The sequence below is a fragment of the Bombyx mori genome, chromosome 23, assembly GCF_030269925.1.
Source record: "Bombyx mori chromosome 23, ASM3026992v2".
Lineage (NCBI taxonomy): Eukaryota > Metazoa > Arthropoda > Insecta > Lepidoptera > Bombycidae > Bombyx > Bombyx mori.
The window spans coordinates 11685378-11710057 of NC_085129.1; the positions used below are offsets into that span (position 1 = coordinate 11685378).

The 24680-nt window shown below is 36.0% G+C and overlaps 1 protein-coding gene across 2 annotated transcripts in view; it reads right to left on the bottom strand.

The window, feature by feature from the left end:
• Positions 1-24680, bottom strand: part of LOC101739051 (uncharacterized) — a 61580-nt gene that overhangs the window by 23270 nt on the left and 13630 nt on the right. The window contains exon 2 of one of the 2 annotated variants that reach the window (XM_038019404.2): positions 6140-6178. Coding sequence is in view for 1 of the 2 variants with exons in the window: in XM_004932638.4 (XP_004932695.1) it covers positions 5055-5097 (43 nt within the window). In the remaining variant the exon portion in view is untranslated. Of the gene's footprint in view, positions 1-5054; positions 5320-6139; positions 6179-24680 lie in introns of those variants that run through there. The other variant, XM_004932638.4, reaches the window with a different exon arrangement.

Consider the following 24680-nt stretch of genomic DNA (forward strand, 5'->3'; position numbering starts at 1 on the left):
AAACGAGGCCATTGTGACGAATCCCATTTTAAGGGCGTTATTTGTTTTTGCTTTAACGGTAGTAGATTTTGAAACGCATCGGAGGTCTCTTCGAACAAAAACTCTTGCGACTGCCTCGAGAATTTTACCATTGTGAGTTCGAACGCGGCGGATCTATAAACGAAGGGATCACAATGAAGAATGCGCACGCAACACAATTAAATTCGTTACAAGAGGCGACCGTGAAATTTTCAAAACGGTGTGAATAAAGGTATCATTGGATGTTTGTTTGATAAATTGTACGACACCAACAATACGCCCACTTACCGGACGTGGACTTAATAAAAAATTTTTTACGTAGATCAGTGCATCAGACAAGTTTGCGACACGCTGAGATATACAAGTCATGGTTAAGGTTATGTGGAAATTTCAAGGTGAGTTAGTGCGTTATTGAGATGTTTACGGCTGTCAGACTAGTTTATTCGGGTGTCCGTTCGTGTTGTTAGAAAAAAACATTGTATATACATTGTAATAAAGACTATTATTCATATTGGTATAGGTAGGAATGAATTTGGTTAATATTGCGTCAAACGATATTTGAGATTAGTTTAAACTCTAAATTCAATATATATTTTTTGTTTTTATTTTCATTACAGAAAAAATAGTACTATGATTGATTATCTTTGACAGATGAATTAACCTAAGACACAAAGGCATCCCGTTATTACAACGTTACCAAAATTCCGACCTCATGTCTCAAGGTGGGTAGGGACATTCACAGTGACAGTATTTGTAGACGCTCGTGAAAAGCCTTGTTCCGATCACTGAATGCACTAAAAATATTAATCATGAACTTACAAGGTCCACATTCACTTCTACAAAGTGAATGATTAACAGAACTTTCATCATATTACAACGTAAATCCCCAGCGTTGCATAGTGCCGGAGAAAATAATTTTGCTTGCGAAATACCTAGGCGATTGGAACGATCGTAAACTAGGACGGATGGAATTTTGTGCAATGCCATACTATCTATGTTGCTTCTACCATAATTTGCTTGCAAGGAATCGTCACTTATTTAACATGTTTGTATTCGAACGCCTTATACAACACTTAATAGGATGGTTTATTACTCGAAAAAAAAAAAAAAAACAGTCTAGCATTTCCTTAACTCGTTAACTGTAGGTCACCGGTGCCCTACGCAGCGCACTGAAGTATCTATGTCGATTTCTGTTACTAAGCGCCTGGATTGTTTAACTTTGCCTTCTCTTGTTTTTGGAACGAAGTTCCTTATGGGACGATGCGGAGGGGTACCCTAACCGGGAAAAAACGTCCGTAACGTAAGATTTATATTAAACATATAGTTTTAATCTATTCAGATCTAGAAATAGATTCATTCTCTGTATCGTTGGATTCGTTTTTCTAAAGTCTACTAGATATTCCGGCACCTTAGTAAAAAAAATCGACATAGTTACTTCAGTGCGCTGCGTAGGGTACCAGTATCCTATGGCAGTTAAAGGGTTAAGTATTATACTTTATGGTTCAGCAAAGTTACTTGAAAAGTTGACAAGTTATCGAATTGTTTGTTTGACTCCTGGACTTTCAGTTTGTGTGTCCAAAAATGATGAAAATGCACTGGTCGCATTTGTTAACTTATATATTATTTCAATATCCCTTTAGGTGAAGCTTTTCATCGAAGACACGAAATTTAAGTTTCGAAAAGTTCCACATTTTGAAACACTAATAAAATTATACTATAATAATTCATAATCGATTATGATCGTATAATGTTTTTATTGTCTACGGTGGCAAGCGAGTCTGCAGCCCAAGTGTGGATCACAGCCCCTCAAATTAAAATTAGCAGGATCATCTAAGCCGCTGCTAAAATCATTTCCAGATTTCAAGCCTCGTTAGTAGAAGATTGTTGATTGTGGATTTACTGTTTCATTTTAATGAACCCTTAGAATGTTTAATCTATTTTTTAAATATAAAAAAGAAATTATTATTTCATTGCACCATTTATCGCAACATAGTTGTTAATTAGCATTTCCAAACTAAGTGAAAATCGTCCTCGATACGTGATCAAATAAGTGACTCATCGAAATAGACCGGAATCAATGTAATAAATAACCTATTATAACGTAACTCGTTACTGCACAACGTTGAGCGTCTCACGTGTGGACACAGCAAGATAACTAAGAGACATTCACTGAAGCCGTAATTCCATTGCGTCCTATCCAAACAGTCCGAGACAGCTTAGTTAGCATAGAAGGTAATGGACGCCTAAAAGAATCAACCTGTTCAGTGCGTAATTCGTGACGTCAGAATGGAGGTCGCGTCTCGCAAATTCGAGGTCGATTGTATTTATCACAAAGTTCAGAAACCGTTATTACTCACGTTTGCAGCGATACAGGATATGGTGTTTCCCTATATTACACACCTCAACAATACCATAGTCACGATGATTTGCATCAATTTTATCAATGGAAGCAATTGAAATTACGCTGAAATGTATCACGATGGTTGTTTAATATCACGTCAGATATATCTCGACGAGAAATAACCACTTTATTTTTATTATTTTTCATCAATTGTCATTTAATGACGCCCAGGCGTGATTATAATTATTTAATTTTATTATACAAAGGAAATTTCCGGCGCCTATAACTATTAAACTCATTTACATAATTGATTGCTTTTTTTTTATACAAAAACATTTTAAACTTGTGTGTGATAAATCTTATAAATTCGCCTATAGGTGAATCGAAGATGTGAGATGATAGAATCATACAGTGAAATTATTATTACGTATGCATAGTTGTACACTGACCGCGACCTTGAGCGGCGTCTAAGATGACACAGAAAGCTCGTAGCACGCTCGTACATTCCAAAGTGAAGAGTTTTATTTACAAACCCAAATTGCAATTTCATTCGTCACCTTAATTTTCTTAGAGGCGATTGTATAACAACGTGTGTTATTGGTTAATTATTTGAACAAGTTATTAACATTAGAATTGATTGTATTATAATCGGACTGTAAAATGGTATATTATTATTTTTGTTTGTCGATTTACTGAAGATATGAGCTTTTTTTTACTGAAAACCACGCTCTAATTCGCTCTACTATTGCATACATAGTCAATTATATTTTAATAAAATGTAGGTATAGATTTAGATAACCGCAATATCCTTAACATGATGAAATATCTAAAAGAAATCAATTAAAGTAGAAATCTCACTCGGGGGTATCGACGGAGGCATGCAAGAAAACATAAACGTACCGCTATTAAACAAGATATAACGCCATAATTTCGTTTGATTTGACAAGCCGAAACAATTTAATCATTATCTCTGTCGGAAAATTAGTTTTGCTGCTGCCCAGCGAGTTTATTTATTAAACAGAACGGAGTAAAGTTGAGAATCGTAGGGATATCGATATGGACCTACGTCCTATTGAATTGAAAATTGTATGGCGCAGGAATTGGCGGTATTCGTCAACGACCGCGGTGGAGCGACGTTGCAAGCCGGTATCGGTGCCGGCTGGGTGGGCAAGTCACGGCGGTTGGCCCCTCTCCTTTTTGCCTTCAATTTTCAAGACCTAAATTCGTGGATAACGCGAAAATTATGTCCGTTCGGAACTAAGGACTTGCTGCTCACGCAAACCGTCTTTGGCTCCACAATTGCGAAAACGCAATTCCTTAATCTTCTAATTTTACGTATAAGATTTTAAATTTCGAATGCTTTATTATTGAATTTATCATGAATACTGGACGATGACGTAATCATTAAAAAGTTAATTAGTGAGAAAACACAAGTAGGGTGTACAATTAAAACATTACTTTGTCGTCGTCAAATTATGTCGTAATTAGCCGGACAATTAAAATCAAAGGTCCATTATAGTAGTAAAAACTGGAGTGGGAAGTGATCTGTTTTTTGTTTCGTTTATAGATTAATTTATGAAAATGTAGAAGGGATTCAATAAACTCTATTTTGACAAAATAGGAATATATTTATTTCACGCAATCGCGGAATCACTGTTTTGTATTGAGATAACGTTACATCGAAATTTCGTTAAGGACCAATTTAGATTATTTTCCGAACAATAGAATAACAATAGAATAATTTCGGTAGGCAGCGGCTTGGCTCTGCCCCCGGCATTGCCAAAGTCCATGGGCGACGGTAAGCACTCACCATCAGGTGGGCCGTATGCTCGTATGCCTACAAGGGCAATAAAAAAAAAAGTTTTTGTAGTTCTTCATTTTCGGCCAATGTAGGAAATTTTTAATCACGCTTTCAATGATCATACCCAAACCCAAAGTTTTGTTTCGTAGTTTATTTTCATGTGCCTGTTTAACAATGTGGCACGTCTGCTATTAATCGAATCTATGAGCTTTGAGGAAAAGAAGCCTGTGTGAAAATACTCATCGGGAATGAGTGCTTGTCAACATGTGTGGGATCATTACGGTAACGGTACCGAGACACGGTAAGACGCATAAGGATGATTAGTAACATTTTAAATATTTTTATAAAACGGATTGCGTATATTGTGCACGTAAAAAAATGTACTACAGTTTTGTGCATGTTTTTTCTTAGATCTCTCCTTCGTTCGTAAATATTTATACTATATTTATCATATTAATATGTAACAGTAAATGATTATCCGAGAAATATATTTCGAAATTCAAAACGTTGTGACGAAATATTTTTTTACAAAATTTGAATCACATCTTTGCAAAATAAGCAATACCTTCATCTGGTAACTAAATTTAAATTCGTTCTATCAATTTCATTTACTATTATATAATATTGCTCACTCTACATCTGTGACTGTTGTTTGGGGGGTAAAGTGGACGCCGTTAGAACTATTTGTTTGTAAAAAAATAAACCGCCTTTTAGAATTTCACCAGTTGCGTAAAATAAAATCGAGATAAATTTATTACTGTTCCGTAAGGTGGACGCAAATAGCCTTTTTAAATAATTTATGTAGGATTCGAAATTATTTGAAGTTAGTATTTCGAAGAATAGGCCCCAATGTCTAGCAACGAGAGCGTATAGAGATAATTTTAATTTAACTACCTGAAAATGCTGTCCGTAAACTTTTGTTCTTCGGTGAAACCATTCGGTAAACATATTGAATATGCAATCTTCTAGGGTCACCCAACTGTTATTACGATATCCAGTGTTCCATACAATTTACAATACATGATACATGACCATTTACCATTGAAATAAACGATTCCCTCAAAAATTAATGAAAAATATACAATCAAAAAATCAATTTCTAAATTTCACATAACACGTTGTGATTGCGGCGTGTTCTGTCAATTCGATTTTGACGTATGATTGTATTGACATCGTATAAGATTGAGTTTAAATTTCCTTTCCAGTCAACATTAATTGTGATATGACAATAAAAAAGTTTTTTATTTATGTTTAGTGAATTAATCTTAATTAAATTAAAAATATAAATATTTAAGTAGAATCACACAGTACCAACGTCAATATCGACTAAGTCCTTTAACACTTTAACTACCATGTAGGTCACCGGTGCCCTACGCGGCGCAATGAAGTAATTATGTCGATTTCTGTTACTAAGCGCCAGGACAGCCTAATTTTTTTTTCCTGTCTAAGCTGGTAGATAGCTTTGATGAGAGGCTATATTAGTGTAACCTAACAATAAGAAGAGCTCACGGGGCTCAAACCTGATGACATTACTAGCAGTAACCTTAGCAAGGGCAGTGCTTCGCAGAATCTACCGCCGGATCAGAAACGCGACCCACGGAGAAGATCCGACGAGAAAGCACCGTTCGTGGATCGTGTGGATCCGAAATGACGTGTGCCTAACTTCACTTATTTTGTTTGTTAAAGTAAGTTTTAGTCTTTTAAGTCTCTTAGAAATACGATTCATTCTCACTATCTTTGGATTGGTCTTTCCCGGAGTCTACTAGATATTCTGGTGCATTCGTAACAGAAATCGATATAATTACTTGATTCAACGGGTTAAGATACTGAAAACCTTAAATTTATCAACACCGACTTTAGACTACGAACTTACTTCAGTCTCATTTGTAGCTAATACGAATCTTAATTGTACTGATTACTTATATAATGATGTACAAACATAAAAGGAATATAAAAGGTAAAAATTTACAAAAACTTACTGCTTTAGGTACGCCTAATGCTCGATTTGTATCTGCAACCTGTAAACAAAGGCACATCATTAAAAAACGGAGTCAATTTCAGATTTCGAACATGTTTTATGGTATCGTGATTACATATCTTTAATAATTCTAGCATTTAGCTTCTAGGCCTGAGGGTGTAGGCACTGGTTTTCGTGACCTAGGTCTTTAGAACACTTAAATAATTCCGAAACACCTCTATTGAAAATACTAAACTAAACGCAGAGGATTATATCCTTAATCGGCATCGCAATAAATATCATATTAGTTTGAAAAGATAGGATAAGGTTTTTTGAGTAGTAATTGTGTGTTACAATAATACCTGCCTGTCATAATTCAAATACGATCGCAAGGAACAAGGGAAGGTCAAATAATGGAAGTATTTTTGAACTTAAAATTTATGATACTGTTTGTTCTTAATTTTTTTTTAAAACTCTAAACAAATATTTTGTTGATCGTAAACTGTCAACGAATTGTTTGTCTGTAATATGCAATAACATGAGACACTGTAAGTTTTCAATTTCGGAATATTTATAAAACAAAAACAAAACATTATTAGGAGGCTTTACGCTTACTGTGTATTATAGTGAGGAAAAATTTGAGAAAATTTATCGATAGGTTTTGTACGATCTGAAGCAATCGATGTGTAATAAGCGAGAATTCTCAGATTGAATAATGGTTCTTTTCAGAGGTAGTGTCAAACAATTATTTCCTCTACCTATTCGTTGGTAGCTTAAAAGGTTATTCCAGCTACACCCTGATGGGTAAGCGAGCTAACGGGCTCAGCTTGAGAGAATTAGCTAACACTAGCCCTAGCGAGAGCAGTAAAGCAGAATCTACCACCGGATCGGATTCACAACCCACCGAGAAGATCCGGCGAGAAACTCAGTGAGCCATGTCGGTCGGTGAGTTAGATCGGTCACCGCTCACTCGTCGATTACGACGAAAACTCGACGACGACGGTGACCTGTGCTTGAGAGGCCTAAAAGCACCAAGAGTGGATCCGGGGATCTGACAAGGCATGTTTGGAGCTTAAAGCGACGGCGGCTTTACGTTGCCCCGTCGCCTGGGTCGGATAAGGCAGGAATCTTGGTGTACCATGTAAGACGTATACGCGTCTGCTTTTTTTTTTTTTTATTGCTTAGGTAGGTGGACGAGCTCACAGCCCACCTGATGTTAAGTGGTTACTGGAACCCATAGACATCCACGACGTAAATGCGCCACCCACCTTGAGATATAAGTTCTAAGGTCTCAAGTATAGTTACAACGGCTGCCCCACCCTTCAAACCGAAACGCATTACTGCTTCACGGCAGAAATAGGCAGGGCGGTGGTACCTACCCGCGCGGACTCACAAGAGGTCCTACCACCAGTAAAAAGATATTCTGAGATAAAAATAGAAAATTCGAGAAAAAATTGGGTAGGCAATTGAGAGTTCTGCTACTATGGATAGGCTAAAGGAATGTAGAAGCGTCTGATACTCGAGGTGGCTGGGCTGACTCTCCTTTGACAAATATACTATATTATCTATCACTGCGGAATCCTTCAACTTTATTTCATAGCATAACCGTATATGTATTGGTTCTAGTGAATATTTAAAACCAAAATCGTGAAATCGTCGCGGCTTAAAGAACTATACGCTTGATGCATTCGCTCGCATCGCTCAATATACGCATTCGTATATTGAGCGATGCGACTGCGCTGTTGTTTCGAATCCCGCAGACAGGTGCCAAATATTCTATTGAAATACGTTCTTAATAAATGTTCACGAACAACTTCTACGGTGAAAGAATAACATCGTGTAGTATAGGCCATATTTTGAGCCCACACGGGTAGATACCACAATCACCCTGTCTGTTTCTGCCACGAAGCAGTAATACGCTTCGGTTTGAACGGTGGGGCAACCGTTGTAATATAAAATTGAGACTTGAACTCATAGTTGGATGGCGGCATTTACATTATTGGTGTCTATGGGCTAACACCAGGTGGGCCGTGAGCTTATCCACCCAACTAATCAATAAAAAAATCAAGCTTCATTCAATCACTTAGCAATTTTATGTACATTATTAAAAAATATCTCGGTTTGCCGGAATTTGGAAAGAATACTAAATTCAAACTCAATTAAGACTATATCAAATAATAAATTCTAGGTATATTAATATGTAAGGACGGTTATAATGCTTAATTACTTGCTACGTTTAGTTAATAGTTTTTAGCATTCTGATTCATACATGAATTGATAACAAGTCCAATTTTTCTGTAGATGTTAATTAGAAAATATTTACTAAAATATTCCATTACGGAATAAGCAATCGGATATTTTTTTTTTGTCTCGTCATCGTATTCAATAACTATCTGCTAACGAGACAGTATGAACCAGGATTTCCGACGGGCAAACACGCTTACACAATCGGAGCACTGTGTTCTCTATGCGTGAAGCCGTCCGATCTGGTATTGTTTGCGCTTAATTAACGAATTAACAAAAACTAAATCTAGTGGCAAGAACCCGCTTACGGATCTTGTCTGGGGAGTCAGTCTGCACGCCCATTTCGCCGTTGGCGCTTCCTATTCCGGCTATTGTTAAGCGTCCTGTCACAAACAAGCATGCGTACACGCACACATAACAGCTTCGCTAGAATTGATATAGAAATCGACGCACCCATGAGTACAGTCGAGCACACAAGTGCACTTTCCGCTGACGCATTTTCGTTTGCGGCGTGTGCGTACAGAGAGCAACACAAAGGCAATTCATCAATGAACTTGACGTATCGCTCAGTGAACGAGGACCTTGAGTGAGGTTGTTCGCGGGGCACTAATGTTTGATAGCGAACGATGAACTTCAAGATTCGTTATATTGTTTAGAAGTGACAGAGCAAAATTTTACTTGCTCTTATGAGTTCACGAGAATTTAGAAAAGCAAGTCATAAAACTGAGAGATCTTAAATTGGATTATTCATAGTAGGAACTAATCTCGTTTGTTAAATAGTGAGGTACAAAATATGAATCTGCATGTTGAGTCACCTCATCAAACAAACAGAGTCAATTGAACTGCTTGGCACGAGCCAGAACGTTCAATTAATTCCGTGGACTTGTTTCTCATACACTATCTCCAGGAATTGTTAAAGTGTATTTTAAGGAAAAAAAAAACAATCGCCCTACCCTAATAACACTCATTCTACGTAGTATGTTATGTACGAATATGACAAGTATGCTTTCCACCACCCACTCTCCCGCCCTCGCTTCGCTTCGGAAATTGTTATTTATTATTGATTTCTCCACTATTTAATCGAGGTTATTATACATATAAACCTTCCTCTTCAATCACTCTATCTATTTAAAAAAATCGCATCAAAATCCGTTGCGTAGTTTTAAAGATACATAGGGAAAGACAGATATAGGGACAGAGAGAGCGACTTTGTTTTATACTATGTAGTGATATATACCAATGCCAGCTGTTCGGTATTTAGTGAAGACTTTTTGTGTGTTTGTATTTACTAAATGTAATATATCAAATCAGGGATAACTATAGACTTCAATGTCTCAAAGTATGTGGCAGCATCACGCTGTGAGCTTGCTAACCCATGCACGCAATATAAAACGAACGTCATCAACAATTTATTTCATTTTCTCTATAATACGTCAGTAGTTCGAACCTCCATAAGCACGGTTAATGTCTTCCGAGTTGTACTTTGGCCCATCGGAGAATCGGATATGACGCAAATACATCACAACGTTCCTTCCACGCTTCCGCCAGCCGAATCCATGTTAGTTCACGACAACTATTTAATATTGAGATAGCTCTATTCAAATAGTAATACAACAAAGTACGAGGTGTGAATAAACAAACGGTGATAAGTTTAGGTATATAGTTTAGTTTTATTATTTTAAGGCAGATGAGAAAAGAAAATCACGGTCCGCGTAATGTTATGTGCCTTGAAAAACTAGTTTCAAGTCTCAGTTGCATATTGGCTTGATTGCTTTTAAGCAGGAATGAGCAGACGTAAGGCCATGAAATGCCTTAATATCAGTACCCAAGATATATGTATGTACGTATGGTAAAGGAATATAGGTAATCGATGTTGCTGAAGTTCCATATTCTTCTTAATCATTTGAGAAAATGCGAGTAGTTTGATTCACATTGTGATGTATGATTCTTTTTATTGTGATGACAGTTGTACGAGATCACGGCCCACCGGGAGTTACTTAAGTGCCACATATGTTATGGTAGATATATGGTATATATGGCTATATATGGTAGATATCACAATGTGAATGCCACCACTCAACTTGAACCACAAGGTCTAATTAACAATTGCATTACGGCTAATGTAAGGCTGTTCCAACTCTTCCCAATAGATTCCACAACAATTTCGCTGGTCAAACAAGCTTGGTGATAGCACCTACCCGTGCCGGTTGACATTATCCTGCCACCAGTAATATGATCCTCTGGTCTTTAACACAACCCGAGCGGTCATTTCAAATAGAAAAAAACATCGCGGTTATAACTAATTTTAAGTAAATTTAATCTGATCAACACTAATTTAGGTGCCCAATTTCCAAACGGCGAACTGAATTGAAGCATAAAACTATTATTTCAAATATCTTGATTCGTTTTTACGACTCATGATTCCATCGTTCTGACGTCACTGATTTGTACATACGTCTTTATAATGAATTTAATTCCAAAAAAGTGCAGCTTATGAAGTACGTATTGGAAAAGCCTCGAAAGGTGGATCACGAAGCCGACCTTTGAAAGACACGGGGTTTGTCAGACGAAACAACATTTTAGTTTCGAATCCGCGTGTCGTTCTATATGATTCACGACACTTTCAAATAACTAGTTACAGATCAAAGGCCTACCAGTTTTGCTAGATGAAACCTGTGGTTATTTTAATGTAATGTGCATGTAATGTTCGATAAATCACGATTTATCTAGAATTAAACTTACTAGAATTTATAGCAAGGTGTAACCAAAATAAATGGAAAATTGAATTGAGCCGGAAAAACGGTTGCTCTTCCCCGAAAATTTTGCTCATGGTTTCCGGATTGAAGGCAAAATCGTAAAAAAAAAAAAACAATTCTTCAGAGCACTCCAGTGACTTGTTAAAAACTTTGAAATTTTGTAAATTGTTATTTTTGGCTCTTGCTACTGAAAAGATTGCCGACCTCTGCCTATAGAGAACATATACTTCCAGTTTTATCTAGTTCGAATCACATACAAAGTTAATGTACCTAATCGAAAACAGTTCCGTAATACATTGGAACCTGATTTATATTATACACTTTCAACGCGACAGAATGAAAATCTATTATTCCTTATCATGTTTACGAATACTCATTTCAAACAATCAATGTATGCATTTTTAAATATAAAAATCTTAGTTCACACAAATATAAAATTATAACTTCAATTATAAACAAACAAATAAATATATGACTGTAACATTTGAAACATCTATTCTCTTTTCTATCGAAAGATTGCGGGTTCAAGACTGATCACACTTCTATTTCGTTGTTTTCCTAAAATTCATATTTTCGTAGTGTAACATTTAAAAGCATGGGCCAATTACGTTTTAGCCGTTAGCGACTACAAATTAAGAAAATAGATAGACAAAAATGTTGGCAGTCCTTTATACAGATTATTTTAAATACTATTTTGATGTTTGTTTGTTCATGAGACTACAACACGTTTAATGCACTTATTTAATCGAGTAGATTAATTATCGCACTTGCGCTATTTGCCAACATGACAACCTTATTTAGCACTAACTCAACTATGTGACTATTTATTATGAGTACTTTTTGAATATTAAAATGAGAAAATGTGACAAAAATATATACATATAAACAGAAATATTTTAGGTAAACAACCAGCGCTTACATGGATTTCGAGATTCCTTGAGATGTCAGATCTGAATTCTATTCCATAACCATAACGAATATCCACATTACGAATTAAGCATCATTCGGTATTACTAATTCGTGCAAGAAAATAATAAAAGAATTTAATTATTTTCTAGTTTGGCTAATTGAATATAAACTTTATGTTTCACATTTACACTCTTTTTTGGTATTAACATTCCGACCAAAAAAACGACTATGTCGAGAAAAATGAATAAGATCGAAAAAAACCCAGCAAAAACAAATATTTCCAAAACGATACCTATCTATACCTACTCGCCATATCTACGTTGCAAATAAAATCGGGTGACAATTAGTGAAAATGGTACTTAAAATTTCTTTTTTCTTGCCTGAATATTTTTAGATGAGGGAAATTCATTGAAAAAAAAGGACGTTCAGGAACAAGTGAGATTTGATATCGATATAGCAGCACTCGAATTGCAATAGCTATGTAATCTATACTAATCTATACTAATATATAAATCTACAGTGGTTTTTATGGATGTTCCTTTATAACTACTGAACCATGCATCCGATTGACTTGAAACTTGGTATCCGTGTAGAAAATACATGTACTTAATGGATAGGCTAATATTTATATGAGCGTTGGACTCCCTAATAATAATGACAATAAATACCCTACACCAGTTGCGTTAATGATGAGAATCTTTGTGGGGATGAGAAATAATAATGTTAATTTTAAATGCCCAGCGAAGCGGGCGAGTACGCTAGTATACTCATACGAGTAAAGATAATGTGACACAGTTATAAATAAAATAGTTTTTCTGAATCTACAGCCAATTACTGTAACCGGATATGTATTTAATGAAACAAAGCTATTAATAAAAATGTAATGTAGGATAGGTTTCTCTATTTATATGACGCGTATTCTATTTCCGCTTTCATTAAGAAATAATTGGGTCCCTATTGAAAGGAAGCTATGCCCACGCATCGCGAAATTGTACCTTAAACTGTTAAAATACAACTGAAGTGTTGTTATATTAAATTGTAATAGTAATACATAAGATAACTTAATAGCAAACATTTCTGATTAATTAGGAAATGAAAAATATTAGAAATAATAGAATAACTAAAACATGGTTCGTGTCTGTAATTCGCAAGTAAATGTTAAAACTTTGGAGAAGTTTAAGAAAAGAAAATACCTTATAAATTACTGGTAATCCGTTTGCTTTTACCATCCTCCTCCTTCTACCAGTCCTCGTATTCACGTAAAAAGTGTTAAAAGGCTTTGGTCAAATTAGAAAAACGATGTTTTAATGTTATTCCGAAATCAAAATGAAGCTTAGCCATCGTGGCCTAAAAAATAAAATTCACAGGTTTTTACGCGTAGCAACCGATGCTACTATGTCTGTGTTCAAATCCCGCAGGCAGGTATCAATTTTTCTAATGAAATATGTACATACTTAAGATATATTCACGAATTACTTCTATGATCTCCTGGCCGAGTCTGTGCTCGCCCACCTGTCCTGGTGAAACTGAGAAGGCCATCGGGCCACCGATAATCATTCCTCTCAAAAAAAAACTAGGATGCAGGAGTAATAATACCATATAACAACAATCAAAGCAAACTTTTAATCCGCGTCTGTGTAATATCTCAAGGTGTGTGGCGGCATTTATGCTGTAAACCGCTAGTAAAACATAGTGCATCGGTAACTATTTAACCGTTAACAACTGAAAACGGGCATTTTATAACACTATAGCTTTATTAAAAATTGAAAGGAAAATTTATTTAAAATTTGGAAAAAATATCATAACAAAAACACTTCTTCATCTATTTAAATAAGGTAAACCGAATTGAAGTTCAATTAAAAACATCGAATTGTTGATGCTAATACGAAACAAAGCGGACCTTTAATTACAAAGACAAATATCGCATATTAATCGGAATGTCGCTTACGCTAAAGAGCCTTTCACCCCGTGATATTTAGACACATAATAATATTTTTGTGCATATTCATCAATAATATAGAAATAAATACAAAAATACATTGCACTAAAGAAGTTGAAGTTCATTAAGTACCTCGTTTACTAAGAGTTACATGTGCTAAGGGTTTTCCACATCCGCCAGCAATTATCTAGAAAAGTGTTACTAAAACTTAAATCGTGTACCGGATCAGAGAATAAGACGTCATAGCTGGCCCGATAAATTAATGATGTCACAACTCCGGCCGGGGAATCGAAGTTGTGACGCAAAAGGCGCAGCAAAAACTTATTTATCTCACTTATTTCCGTTCTCTGAATTCAGACTAGATAAAAATCAAAAATCAACCTGAAATTCCTCGCTAAACAAAGTAGACTAAAAAGGTACTGAATGTTTTCGGTGTAAATCATGATGTCATTGAAATTGGTTCAGATGAAGCATTGGTCGTGAGAGCTGATGGTTTTGTTAACTGGCTAACCGTGACCTATGGTCCAAATGACAAATTTGTTAAATTTCCCTGGTAGCTCTGAATTGATTTTGATTAGTAGTGAAAGGGGTATTTATTTTTTAAAGTAATTGCTTTTTTAGTTGCTTAGATGGGTGGACAAGCTCATGGCTTGCTTAGTGTTGAGTGGTTACCGAAGCTCATCTACTAGGTAAATGCCGCCACCCACCTTGAGACAAGAGTTCTAAGGTCTCAATTTTTACAGTATAATGGCTGTACCACCCTTCAAACCGAAAAGCCTTACTGCTTCACCGTAAAAATATGTAGGTAGGGTGGTGGTACCTACCCGTGCGGACTCACAAAACGTCCTACTGCCAATAAATGCTTCAGGAAAACATAATTTTAGTTTTTCAATATAGAATATATTTAGAATCGCCTTTTTTGGTATAGATGTATGTATGTATATGTTACCGTTTTAGGTCAAGTTAAACGACAAATAAATAATAACTGTTCTAAAATGACAGTCTAAAATTAGACTAAATAAAAGAGTCTTGATGTAATGTGAAGGTTTTGTCTAAATTTTTGCACATATTTAATATGCGTGCCATTTAATCCATCATTTAGATTAAACTTTGGAAATCTTAAAGCAATTTTTGTATTTTAAGATAATTGTCATTACTAAAATATTAAGTACTATTAATATAATTTTAACATTGATCCAAGTTTATTTTATTAAAGTTATTGTTTCGAAATATTTTTACATGATGTAATAAAATTTAAATAATATGTAAAATATTTAAGATTTATTGGCAAGCAAGTAGAAGGTAGGTAGCTAAGTAGTGACATAGAATGCCTGTTTAAAAGTCATCGTCTAAGTGGATAAACAATCAATTGATCGTATTTGCTCTGCCATAGTGACTCACTTTTGTTGCTTTTTTTTTTCTTTTCTTAAATGAAACAGGGTCACTTTCACCGGTTGATTCACTAAAACCGACTGTGGTGTAATTGGTTAGTTTATTGATTATTAGTTACTTAATTTTGACGACGTGCCAAAATTCATAAATATGGGTTCATTGTCCTGTCTAGCTTCACTTCCAGTGCTCCTAGTGATTTATTTTATTGTCTTTTTAATGAAGACGAGCATACCTCTTAGCCGATGGTTAACAATTATCGATGCTCATGGGCAGCAGCAGTGTCACAGGCATAGCTTAACGACTGCTTGCTAATTAGGACTCTTTCTGAATCGCATTTGAAAATGTCATCTTCAATTTCGATTTCGAACGATCCGGTAAATCAATTCACACTCAAAAGTTTACAAGGGTGATTTATCTTGAAAATATTATGGCCAGTTTCATATCGACTCTGTATCGGAATTCCCGGGATGACTAACTAATAATACCTAACATGATTTTTGCATCCTGTTGAAGAGTTCTGTTCCGGATTCCTACAACGGTATGAGAAGCATCAGATGACTCAATTTACATAAAGTCATCACCATCAATAGGCCTAATTTTGCCACAAAGTGTTTTGTTTCAAGTTCGGGGTAGCCATCCGTTATCCTAATAGTATAAATACAAATTAAACTCGCCCTAAGGTCTTAAGATGCAGCATATACGTTGTGTTGAATTCGAACTCTGGCAACCGCTTAGCGGAATATTGGCCGCTAGTTCAGTCTCCCGACTAGATCTTCTCAGTCAACTTCACAAAATAGATCGATCGGCGATCCATTTTGAAAATCGATCGATGTTTGCTATCCATAGTTATTGGGACACAGATTGGAGATCGTTTTCGATCTCCGATTGAACCGATCTCGCGATCGAGGATCCGATATTGGGACTGGCCGTTAGTGGGTCGCGTTTACGATTCGATGCTAGATTCTGCGAAGCACTGCTCTTGCTGAGGCCAGTGTTAGCACACTTCTATCAGAAATAGCCTCTCAAGGCTATCAACATAGGTAGGAGAAAAAAAGTGGCTTGGGTTTACAAATGCTTATGATTGAAGATAAAGAACATAAAATAAAATAAAAAATAGTTTTAAAAACAGCAATGCAATCACGATATTCACTTGTTTTACGTTTACACAATCCCTGTGTTTTTTTCTCACAAGATCATGATTAAGAAACTAGGGACAGGCCCGATTCCTATATTTTCTTGATATCGTAATAAAATCAGTGGGCGGTAATGACGTAGTTACTACGTCATTATACTTATCCGACCGGCTTCACTGTAACTTGAATGGGAACGAAATATTGTTTTTTTTTATTTTATTGATTTTCCTTATGTTTTTCTTTCATACGTTTAAGACGTGCAAATGAGCTTTATGTTATTAAGGTTGGCGTGATGTTAGTTGGCTAATGTAGCCTAGAGATATAACAACCTAAACGCCGCCTAAAAATCAATGTCTTGATTTTCTAAGATAGTAGCTGGTCCACCCTTCAATTAGGAACGCGTTATCGCTCAAAAAATAGACAGATCAAAATAGTTATCACCATTACGTACCCGTTGGGATCACTATTTCCTTCCTCTATTCCCTGCCTGTTAAAATGTGGTTAAAAGTAATAAAAATGAAATTTTGCTCCGCTGTTCGACATTGAACTGATAAATTAATAAATGATGGGTTCTTGAGGATTATGAGGATGGGGCTTATGAGTTCAGAGGTCTCAGAATAATTACAACGGCTGCCTCACCCTTCAAACCGAAACGCATTACTGTTTCACGGTAGAAATAGGCAGGGTGGTGGTACCTACCCGTGCGGACTCACAAAAAATCCTACCACCAGTAAATTAATCGTATTTCGTCTTAAGGTTGAAATAATAGTAAATATACCGATTGCCGCAGCAGAGCATGGCCGGGTTACCTACACTGGTAACGAATAAAATCTCTAACAATCTCAACTGATTTGTTATTTTAGTTACTCATTAACAAATCTTGCCACAAACGTGACCTCACCGCTCAATATTTCGTAACGCTTGCCATTTTCAAGATAAGCCTCACATTATTACAGTTATTTTGAAGTTTTCATAATTCTGTGACGTTATTGAATATTTCATATGATACTCTGGTATAAATTACAAAAGAGAGTAAAGATTTCGTAAACACTATCTTTACCCAATTATTAACCAAAAAGTTTTTAGTATGTTTCGTAAAAGACCCGCTATATACGGAAACAGTTGTAGTATATATATTTACATTAGCACTTCCATTCTATTTGCAAAAAATAAAAATTAACAAAATATAAAAATTATCCATACGTTACATGTACATGGTAACATCTCGAACTCATGATAACTTCGAAATAAAAATAGCTGATAGTTATAGCTTAGTATTAGGGGTATGTCTTTTCACTTTGTTTTAATCAGCAATGAAAAGGTTTTTCTTAATTTTTTTATAATTTATATTTTATTATCGAATCGTATGGAATCAAAAGAGTAATTTCTCAAACAAAGTATTTATTTGACAAAACATTGATTATTATAATATACATACATAATATATTGAGTCCCCATTGTTTTCCCGGATGAAAATTAACTAATAAAGGTACAATAAAGAGAAAAATGAAAAAAATTCGTTTCCGATACAAAATTCTACCTCAAGTAAATTGTCCAGAGAGATAAGTTTTTTATATGAGCACTGCAATATTTCAAATGATGTAAATTATTAACTTTAGTAAAATCTCGGATTACAGAACAAAACGTTAGATTTCACGGTGGTCCATTCACGGTGTGAGATGAATGGATGAATCATCGATTCCGGATCACACACAACTGACTCAGTGATTTTACGGTCAGCACGCATCCGTTAAAGCAGCCCATGTGGTTTAAATTTAACAAAATGCTAATAGTCAACTAAGTTTTTTTTTAAGGATGGAAAGATTATTTGCGACCGTAAGCCTTTCCAGTTGCACCGGGGTAGATATGCGAGCACGGCCAGCTGGGAGATGTGTATTTGCTAGTTGTTAGCAACTGAGCGCCTCAGAAAGAGACCTGACATGTCAAGGGCAGTCGGTTCTGGTAGCTATCTGATTTGAAACTCGGCTTAGACGTATCGTTTGATACGACTAAATCGGGCATATCCTTTAGAATCCGATGCTCTCCGCTTACAATATGTCAGTATGTACAATGTATCAGTATCAGTGAATGAATCGCTTACAATTGTCAACCCACTGAGTTTCTCGTGGGATCTTCTCAGTGGGTCGCGATTCCGATCGGGTGGTAGACTAAGTGTTTTTGCTAGAGCTAGGAGTTTTTGTTTATTAATGACTACAACAGTTGCCAGTGAGTAAGTGTTCCTAATGTAAAATTCCCAAAATAACGCCAGATTAAACACAGAGAAGCTACATCTCGGCGAAAACGAAAGAAATTACAAAATTTAGGTACATTTCACTTTTAGAAAAGACTATGAGTACATTATCAGGGCCGTATTCAGGGGAGGGCAACCGGGGCGAAAGCCCCGGGGCCTCCACAAGCAAAGGGCCCCCAGAATAGATATTTTGGAAAAAAAAACTTTCAAATTCCGACAAGATTAATTTTTGTCGTTGTATTACTAAGCGTTAACGTTAACACTAAAATTTAATTTCAGATAATTTTTATCTCTGATTATATTTATGTATATTTGTTAAATACTAAGAGAATCTACGTGATTTCACAATAAATTATTTATTGAAAAACTGACTGAATAAAATAGTTCATTTTAATTGGAAAATAATTTGGAGCCAGGGGGCCTCCACTCCTCTGTTGCCCCGAGGCCTCCAGACCTCTAAATCCGGCCCTGTACTTTAACGTTGTTTCTTTTCTGACTGTTGTCTAGAAGGGAATTAGAGGCAGATATTCAACTATTTATTCTTATTTTTTATATTTATGTTATACTAGTTGCCTATTTTATTTTCACACTAATTACGTAAGTACATACCTTATTTTACAAGTGTTTCTCATAAATACCTTTAAAACAATATTCATACGATTTCTTTTATTTATAGAAAATCATACTATTTAATGATTTTATCAATAGTGGCGAACTATGTTTGGATATCTTTAAATAAGGCAATGACTAATTTTCAGGCACGTTAAGATATACATGAGTCAATCTTATAAGAGTACTGTGCAAATTATTACGGGAATGAGTAATGAAAAAACCAGCTGAACAAATGCTGTGACTATGGGTCGTACATCTTAATGTCCAGAGACATCAAGGCTATGATATTTAACGCCAGTGACAATAAATGCTTCGTTAATGTATTATAGAATACTTGAAAATCGTCTCAAGTTGAAAACTACCTATTATCCTTTAACATGTATTTTCTTTGTTAAAAGTATCTTCTCATTTCTGGGAAAAGATCATTATAATATCGTTACTATAATTTAATTTAGATTGTCTAATGGAACAATTGTTATTAAGTATTCTGATATTTATAGACTAGCTGACCCGGCAGACTTCGTAGTGCCTCAATCGATAAATAAAAGACCTAAAGTTTTGTTTTTACTAATATTATAAAGAAGAAAATTTTGTTTGTTTGTTTGTATTGAATAGGCTCCGAAACTACTGAACCGATTTGAAAAATTCTTGCACTGTTTGGAAGCAACATTATTCCCAAGTGACATAGGCTATAATCTTTTTTGAAAAAAAATATAGGGATCCCTACTAAAATTAGAATAATGTAACCCAAGGTGTAAAAAAATTATGTGAAATATTCTTTACATTGCGTGCCCTGCGAAAACTATTGATGATAGAATAAAATAATGTACTACGGCTTTGTAGAACACGTTATTATTTACAAAAAGTGTCGCGACAGCATATATCTAACTATTATAGTTATGCCGCAATAAATGTTCTTTTATTTAAAAAAATAATACAACGTCAAATATGGTTGAAATTTTCGTTAAAGACCCGAGCGGAGCCGGAGCGGAGCCGGAGCGGGCCGCTAGTATTAAATAAACTTAAAACAAACAAAAGGAATCCTTCCGACGGGAGGGGACGGGAGGAAACAAAATTGTTATTTTAATTTAATTCCGAACATTTTCATTCATTTGTCTACATTTTAAACCTTCTCTGGACTTCCACAAATTTATCCAAAATTTCTCGACTTCCAATATTTATAATTCAAGACCAAAATTAGCCAAATCGGTCCAGCCGTTCTCGAGTTTTAGCGAGACTAACGAACAGCAATTCATTTTTGTATTTTTATCAGATATGGCTGATATGGTGTCTCTCTTCCACTGGAGCTCATATGAGGTGATTAAGGAATTCATCGGAGTATAAGCCGGTCATCGTTTACGTCGAACCCGTCGTTTGCGACGAAGGGCTAGGCGAGTAAATTAACCCACAGACACAGCCCACTGAATTTCTCGCCGGATTTTCTGTGGGTCGCGCTTCCGGTCCGGTGGTAGATTCTGCGAAGCACGACTCTTGCTAGGGTTTATCTTAGCAACATCTTCAGGTTTGAGCCCTGTGAGCTCACCTACTGCCCGGCGACGCAGACATGGTCTCTCTAGACCATCAGCTTAGATACAGAAAAGGAGTATAAGCAGCGGTCCATATACCAGCACGTATCAACTTACTGCTATGGTCAACAGACTTTTTTGCTAGTTTCTTTGTGAGCTCGCATAGATTTATCTTATTGTACAATTTTGGTAGGACAATGACGTTATCCTGAATGATTCGTTTCAAGGATCACTTAAATTTCAATTACCTACTCTTTATGATATTTGTAATATGGTAAATGAGAGTTCTGGTGAAGGAGCTCAGAGCCTACCTTGTTTCCACCACCTTGAGACATGACGCAACATTTTTATTACTATGGCTTAATATCTCAACAAGAATCAAATAAATAAATAAATCGGTTGTCTGTAAAGTCGGTTTACTGACGATAGTTGAACGTGACAACGTCATAAAAAAATACTGATGGAATGGTTTCATTTTTCAATTATTGCAATTATCGTTGCTATAAACAATTGACACCACATTCACATTTCACTGAACTTCATACTTGACGAAAACATGTAAATGTATTATTGTATAGCAGCTGTCCACGTGGATGCATCGCTCACTCAAGTAGGAGAGAGACAGATGTCGAACGCTGCCGAACGCGGAGGCTGATTGTACCTCTTTGTCGCTCATTGCGCGCTCTCGCTTGCATTTCAAGCCTTAAACGGAACGCCTCACAGCGAGGTAATGCCGCTTGAGTCATGTTTTTTCGTGCGTGCAGCCGGCTCTATCGAATTATAGAACGTTGTCACGTCAAACTCGTTATTTCTATTTGTAATTGCTATTAAAGCATTTTATTTTATTTCCAGAACATTTTTCTTTATAATCTACATCAGTGCGAGCTAAGCACCTGTAAAATATATTAATAAATATTTTAAGTGGATGGCGTCATTTCTAATGATTTTTTTATTATACCTACTAAGTAATCATTAAAGTAGCATCAGGGTTTAAAATTGTGTATATTTTATTAAATGGCTCAGGCTTGGACTTCCTCGTTTAATTTTGGTGCCAAGAAACAATCATAACAAAGATTAATACACTTAAAGCTTAAATGTCAAACATATTTAACGAAGATAATAACGCGGACCGTGAAAAAGTGATACGATAAGAGAGATGATGCTTTGATAGCTCTCTTTGTTCCTTAAAGACTTTCTTATTAGTATACTTTTCGGTTTTCGCGAGTTATATACAATTAAAACTACATTTACGATTTAATTCCGCATTTATTGTATTAATTTTATTATTTCGGATGTTTTGAACCGTCGTGGTCACTTACAACTAAAGCACCGGCAATTCGTTGACATTTAAATATTGTGAAAATTAATATTCTTTTTTCCCTACCTAATCCCCGGTAGATCTAGTAAGATTGGTTTTGGTAGGACCTCTTGTGAGTCCGCACGGGTAGGTACCACCACCCTGCCTGTTTCTGCCGTGAAGCAGTAATGCGTTTCGGTTTGAAGGGTGGGGCAGCCGTTGTAACTATACCTGAGACCTTAGAACTTATGTCTCAAGGTGGGTGGCGCATTTACTTTGTAGCTGTCTATGGGCTCTAGTAACCACTTAACACCAGGTGGGCTGTGAGCTCGTCCACCCATCTAAGCAATAAAAAAAAAAAACTTGGTGGTAGTCTGTACCATGCGGTCCATGTCACCCATGATCGAACACAGTGGAAAACATCACATGTGGTCGCGATCCTCAGTAGTGAGGGAACGGTATAGAAGAAGAATCGCCGGTAGCCACAAGAAGTCTTTGCTAATATTTGCTCTAGCAAGAGCAGTGCCTCGCTTACTCTACCACCGCATTGGAATTGCGACTGAACAGTTCCGGCGAGAAAATCAGTTGGTTTTGTCTGTGAGATAACTTGCATGATGAATTCGACAAGTTCGACGAGAACAGTGACCAGTGCTTGGAATGTCTAAAAGCATTGGGAATGAATCGGTAAATGACGAGTTTAGGGTGACGTCGGCTGTATGTTGCCCGCTCGTCTGGGTCGAGTATGCAGCTCGAGACGGCCATGATAAGAAGCGTTATCGTGTCACGCCACTTATTCGATGAATTAATGGTTCAATAGACCACACAAGAGATAGAGCCAGCGCCTAAGGTATGTTAAGTGTAGCTTCCATCTGCTGGGCCCTGGTGTGGTGATTCTCATACATAGCACAAACTAAGAGACGCACTTCGATTGGAGATAAGGAGTTAATTGCGGACATCAAAAATAATCGGGCACATAAAAAGTGTACAGACAGTGGTGCCAACCATTTTATGTGACTTGACAAATTTCACATTGTCGTAAATAAAAATAAATTAACTCCACATAGGCTAAGTGAAGTCATTAAAGTCATAAAATAAGACCCTACTTGGATAGCGAAGCATTTTTGCGTCTATATGACAACGTCTGGGATCCTCTTATCGCGAAGATGAAAAGAAAAAAACTATAGAAACACTAGCTGACCCGGCAAACGTTTTTTTGCCATATATAACATTTCTAGGGAATTTCTAGAGTAGAAAAAAAACTAACTTATTGTAAGTGTGTGTGTGTGTGTAAGAATGTGGTAAATGAGTGAAACAGGCATGCATGTAGCGCTATGAACCATGAGGGAATATAAAAATAACAAAACCTCATTCAATCACATAATGCCTCATAATAAGAAAAAAAAAATTGTCCAAAAAATAAACAATAAATGTTAGGGGTGGACAACCCTTATTACTTAGGGGTATGAAAAATAGATAGTAGTCGATTCTCAGACCTACTGAACATGCAAATAAAATTTCATAAAAATCGGTCAAACCGTTTCAGAGGAGTATGGTAACTAGCATTGTGACACGAGAATTTTATATATAAGATTTCAATTCTTGAAAACGGTTTTTTTAATGCTTACGGTCAGTCATCATCATTTCAAATGGTCCCAACAGTTTTTCACGGAACGCAATTTAAGTCATTCCTACGTACAACGCGTGAATCACAGAACGTTAACATATACAAATGTATACAATTAAAAGCCCATAGGATCTCTGTACTTTGAATCCGCTCCAACTGTTAAACTTTGAACGTATTGATTGCACATAAACTGCGTCTATAGCCTCACTCACCATTATAATTAATGGGAAACTTATTGAGGTTATACAGTTTAGTCATAATGCTAATTATTTTTCCATTCATAATAGAAGTTATAAGGAAAACAGGAATTGATCATTTTAAGGCCAGCTTGATTATTATAAACAAATAATAAAATCGTGTAACTCAGTCCTGAAAAGTAAAGATGTGGAAGAACAAAAAAAACGAAAAAAATTAAATAAAAATAAAAATTTGATATTTGCGTTTTGGCAGCGGCTTAGCTATACCCATGACATTGGTGATTTCCATGAGCGACGGTGACCATCAGGTGGATCGTGTGCTCGTCTGCTTAAAAGGGCAATTTTTTTATTTATTTTGATTTTGACTTTTTATCATCTTTAGTTACATGCCTAGTTGCTCAGAGATCAGTCAAGGGTGGTATTGGAAATATTTGGCAGATGCATTCCTATGCTTAACAATGCTCCTCCTTGCATGGAATTCCTAAAAGTTGTGGGGACGTGACTCTTCTCTATTACTTTCGCTCGAACGATTTTTCGCCATCTGTTTCTGTATCTTGGACTCAACAGCGGTGCGGATTTGGTCAGACCAAAGTATTGGCACGCGCCCCAGATAACTTTTTCCATCCACTTTACCGGTGTAAATTAATAATATATAAGGTTTAATTATTTTTCTTCGTTTAGAA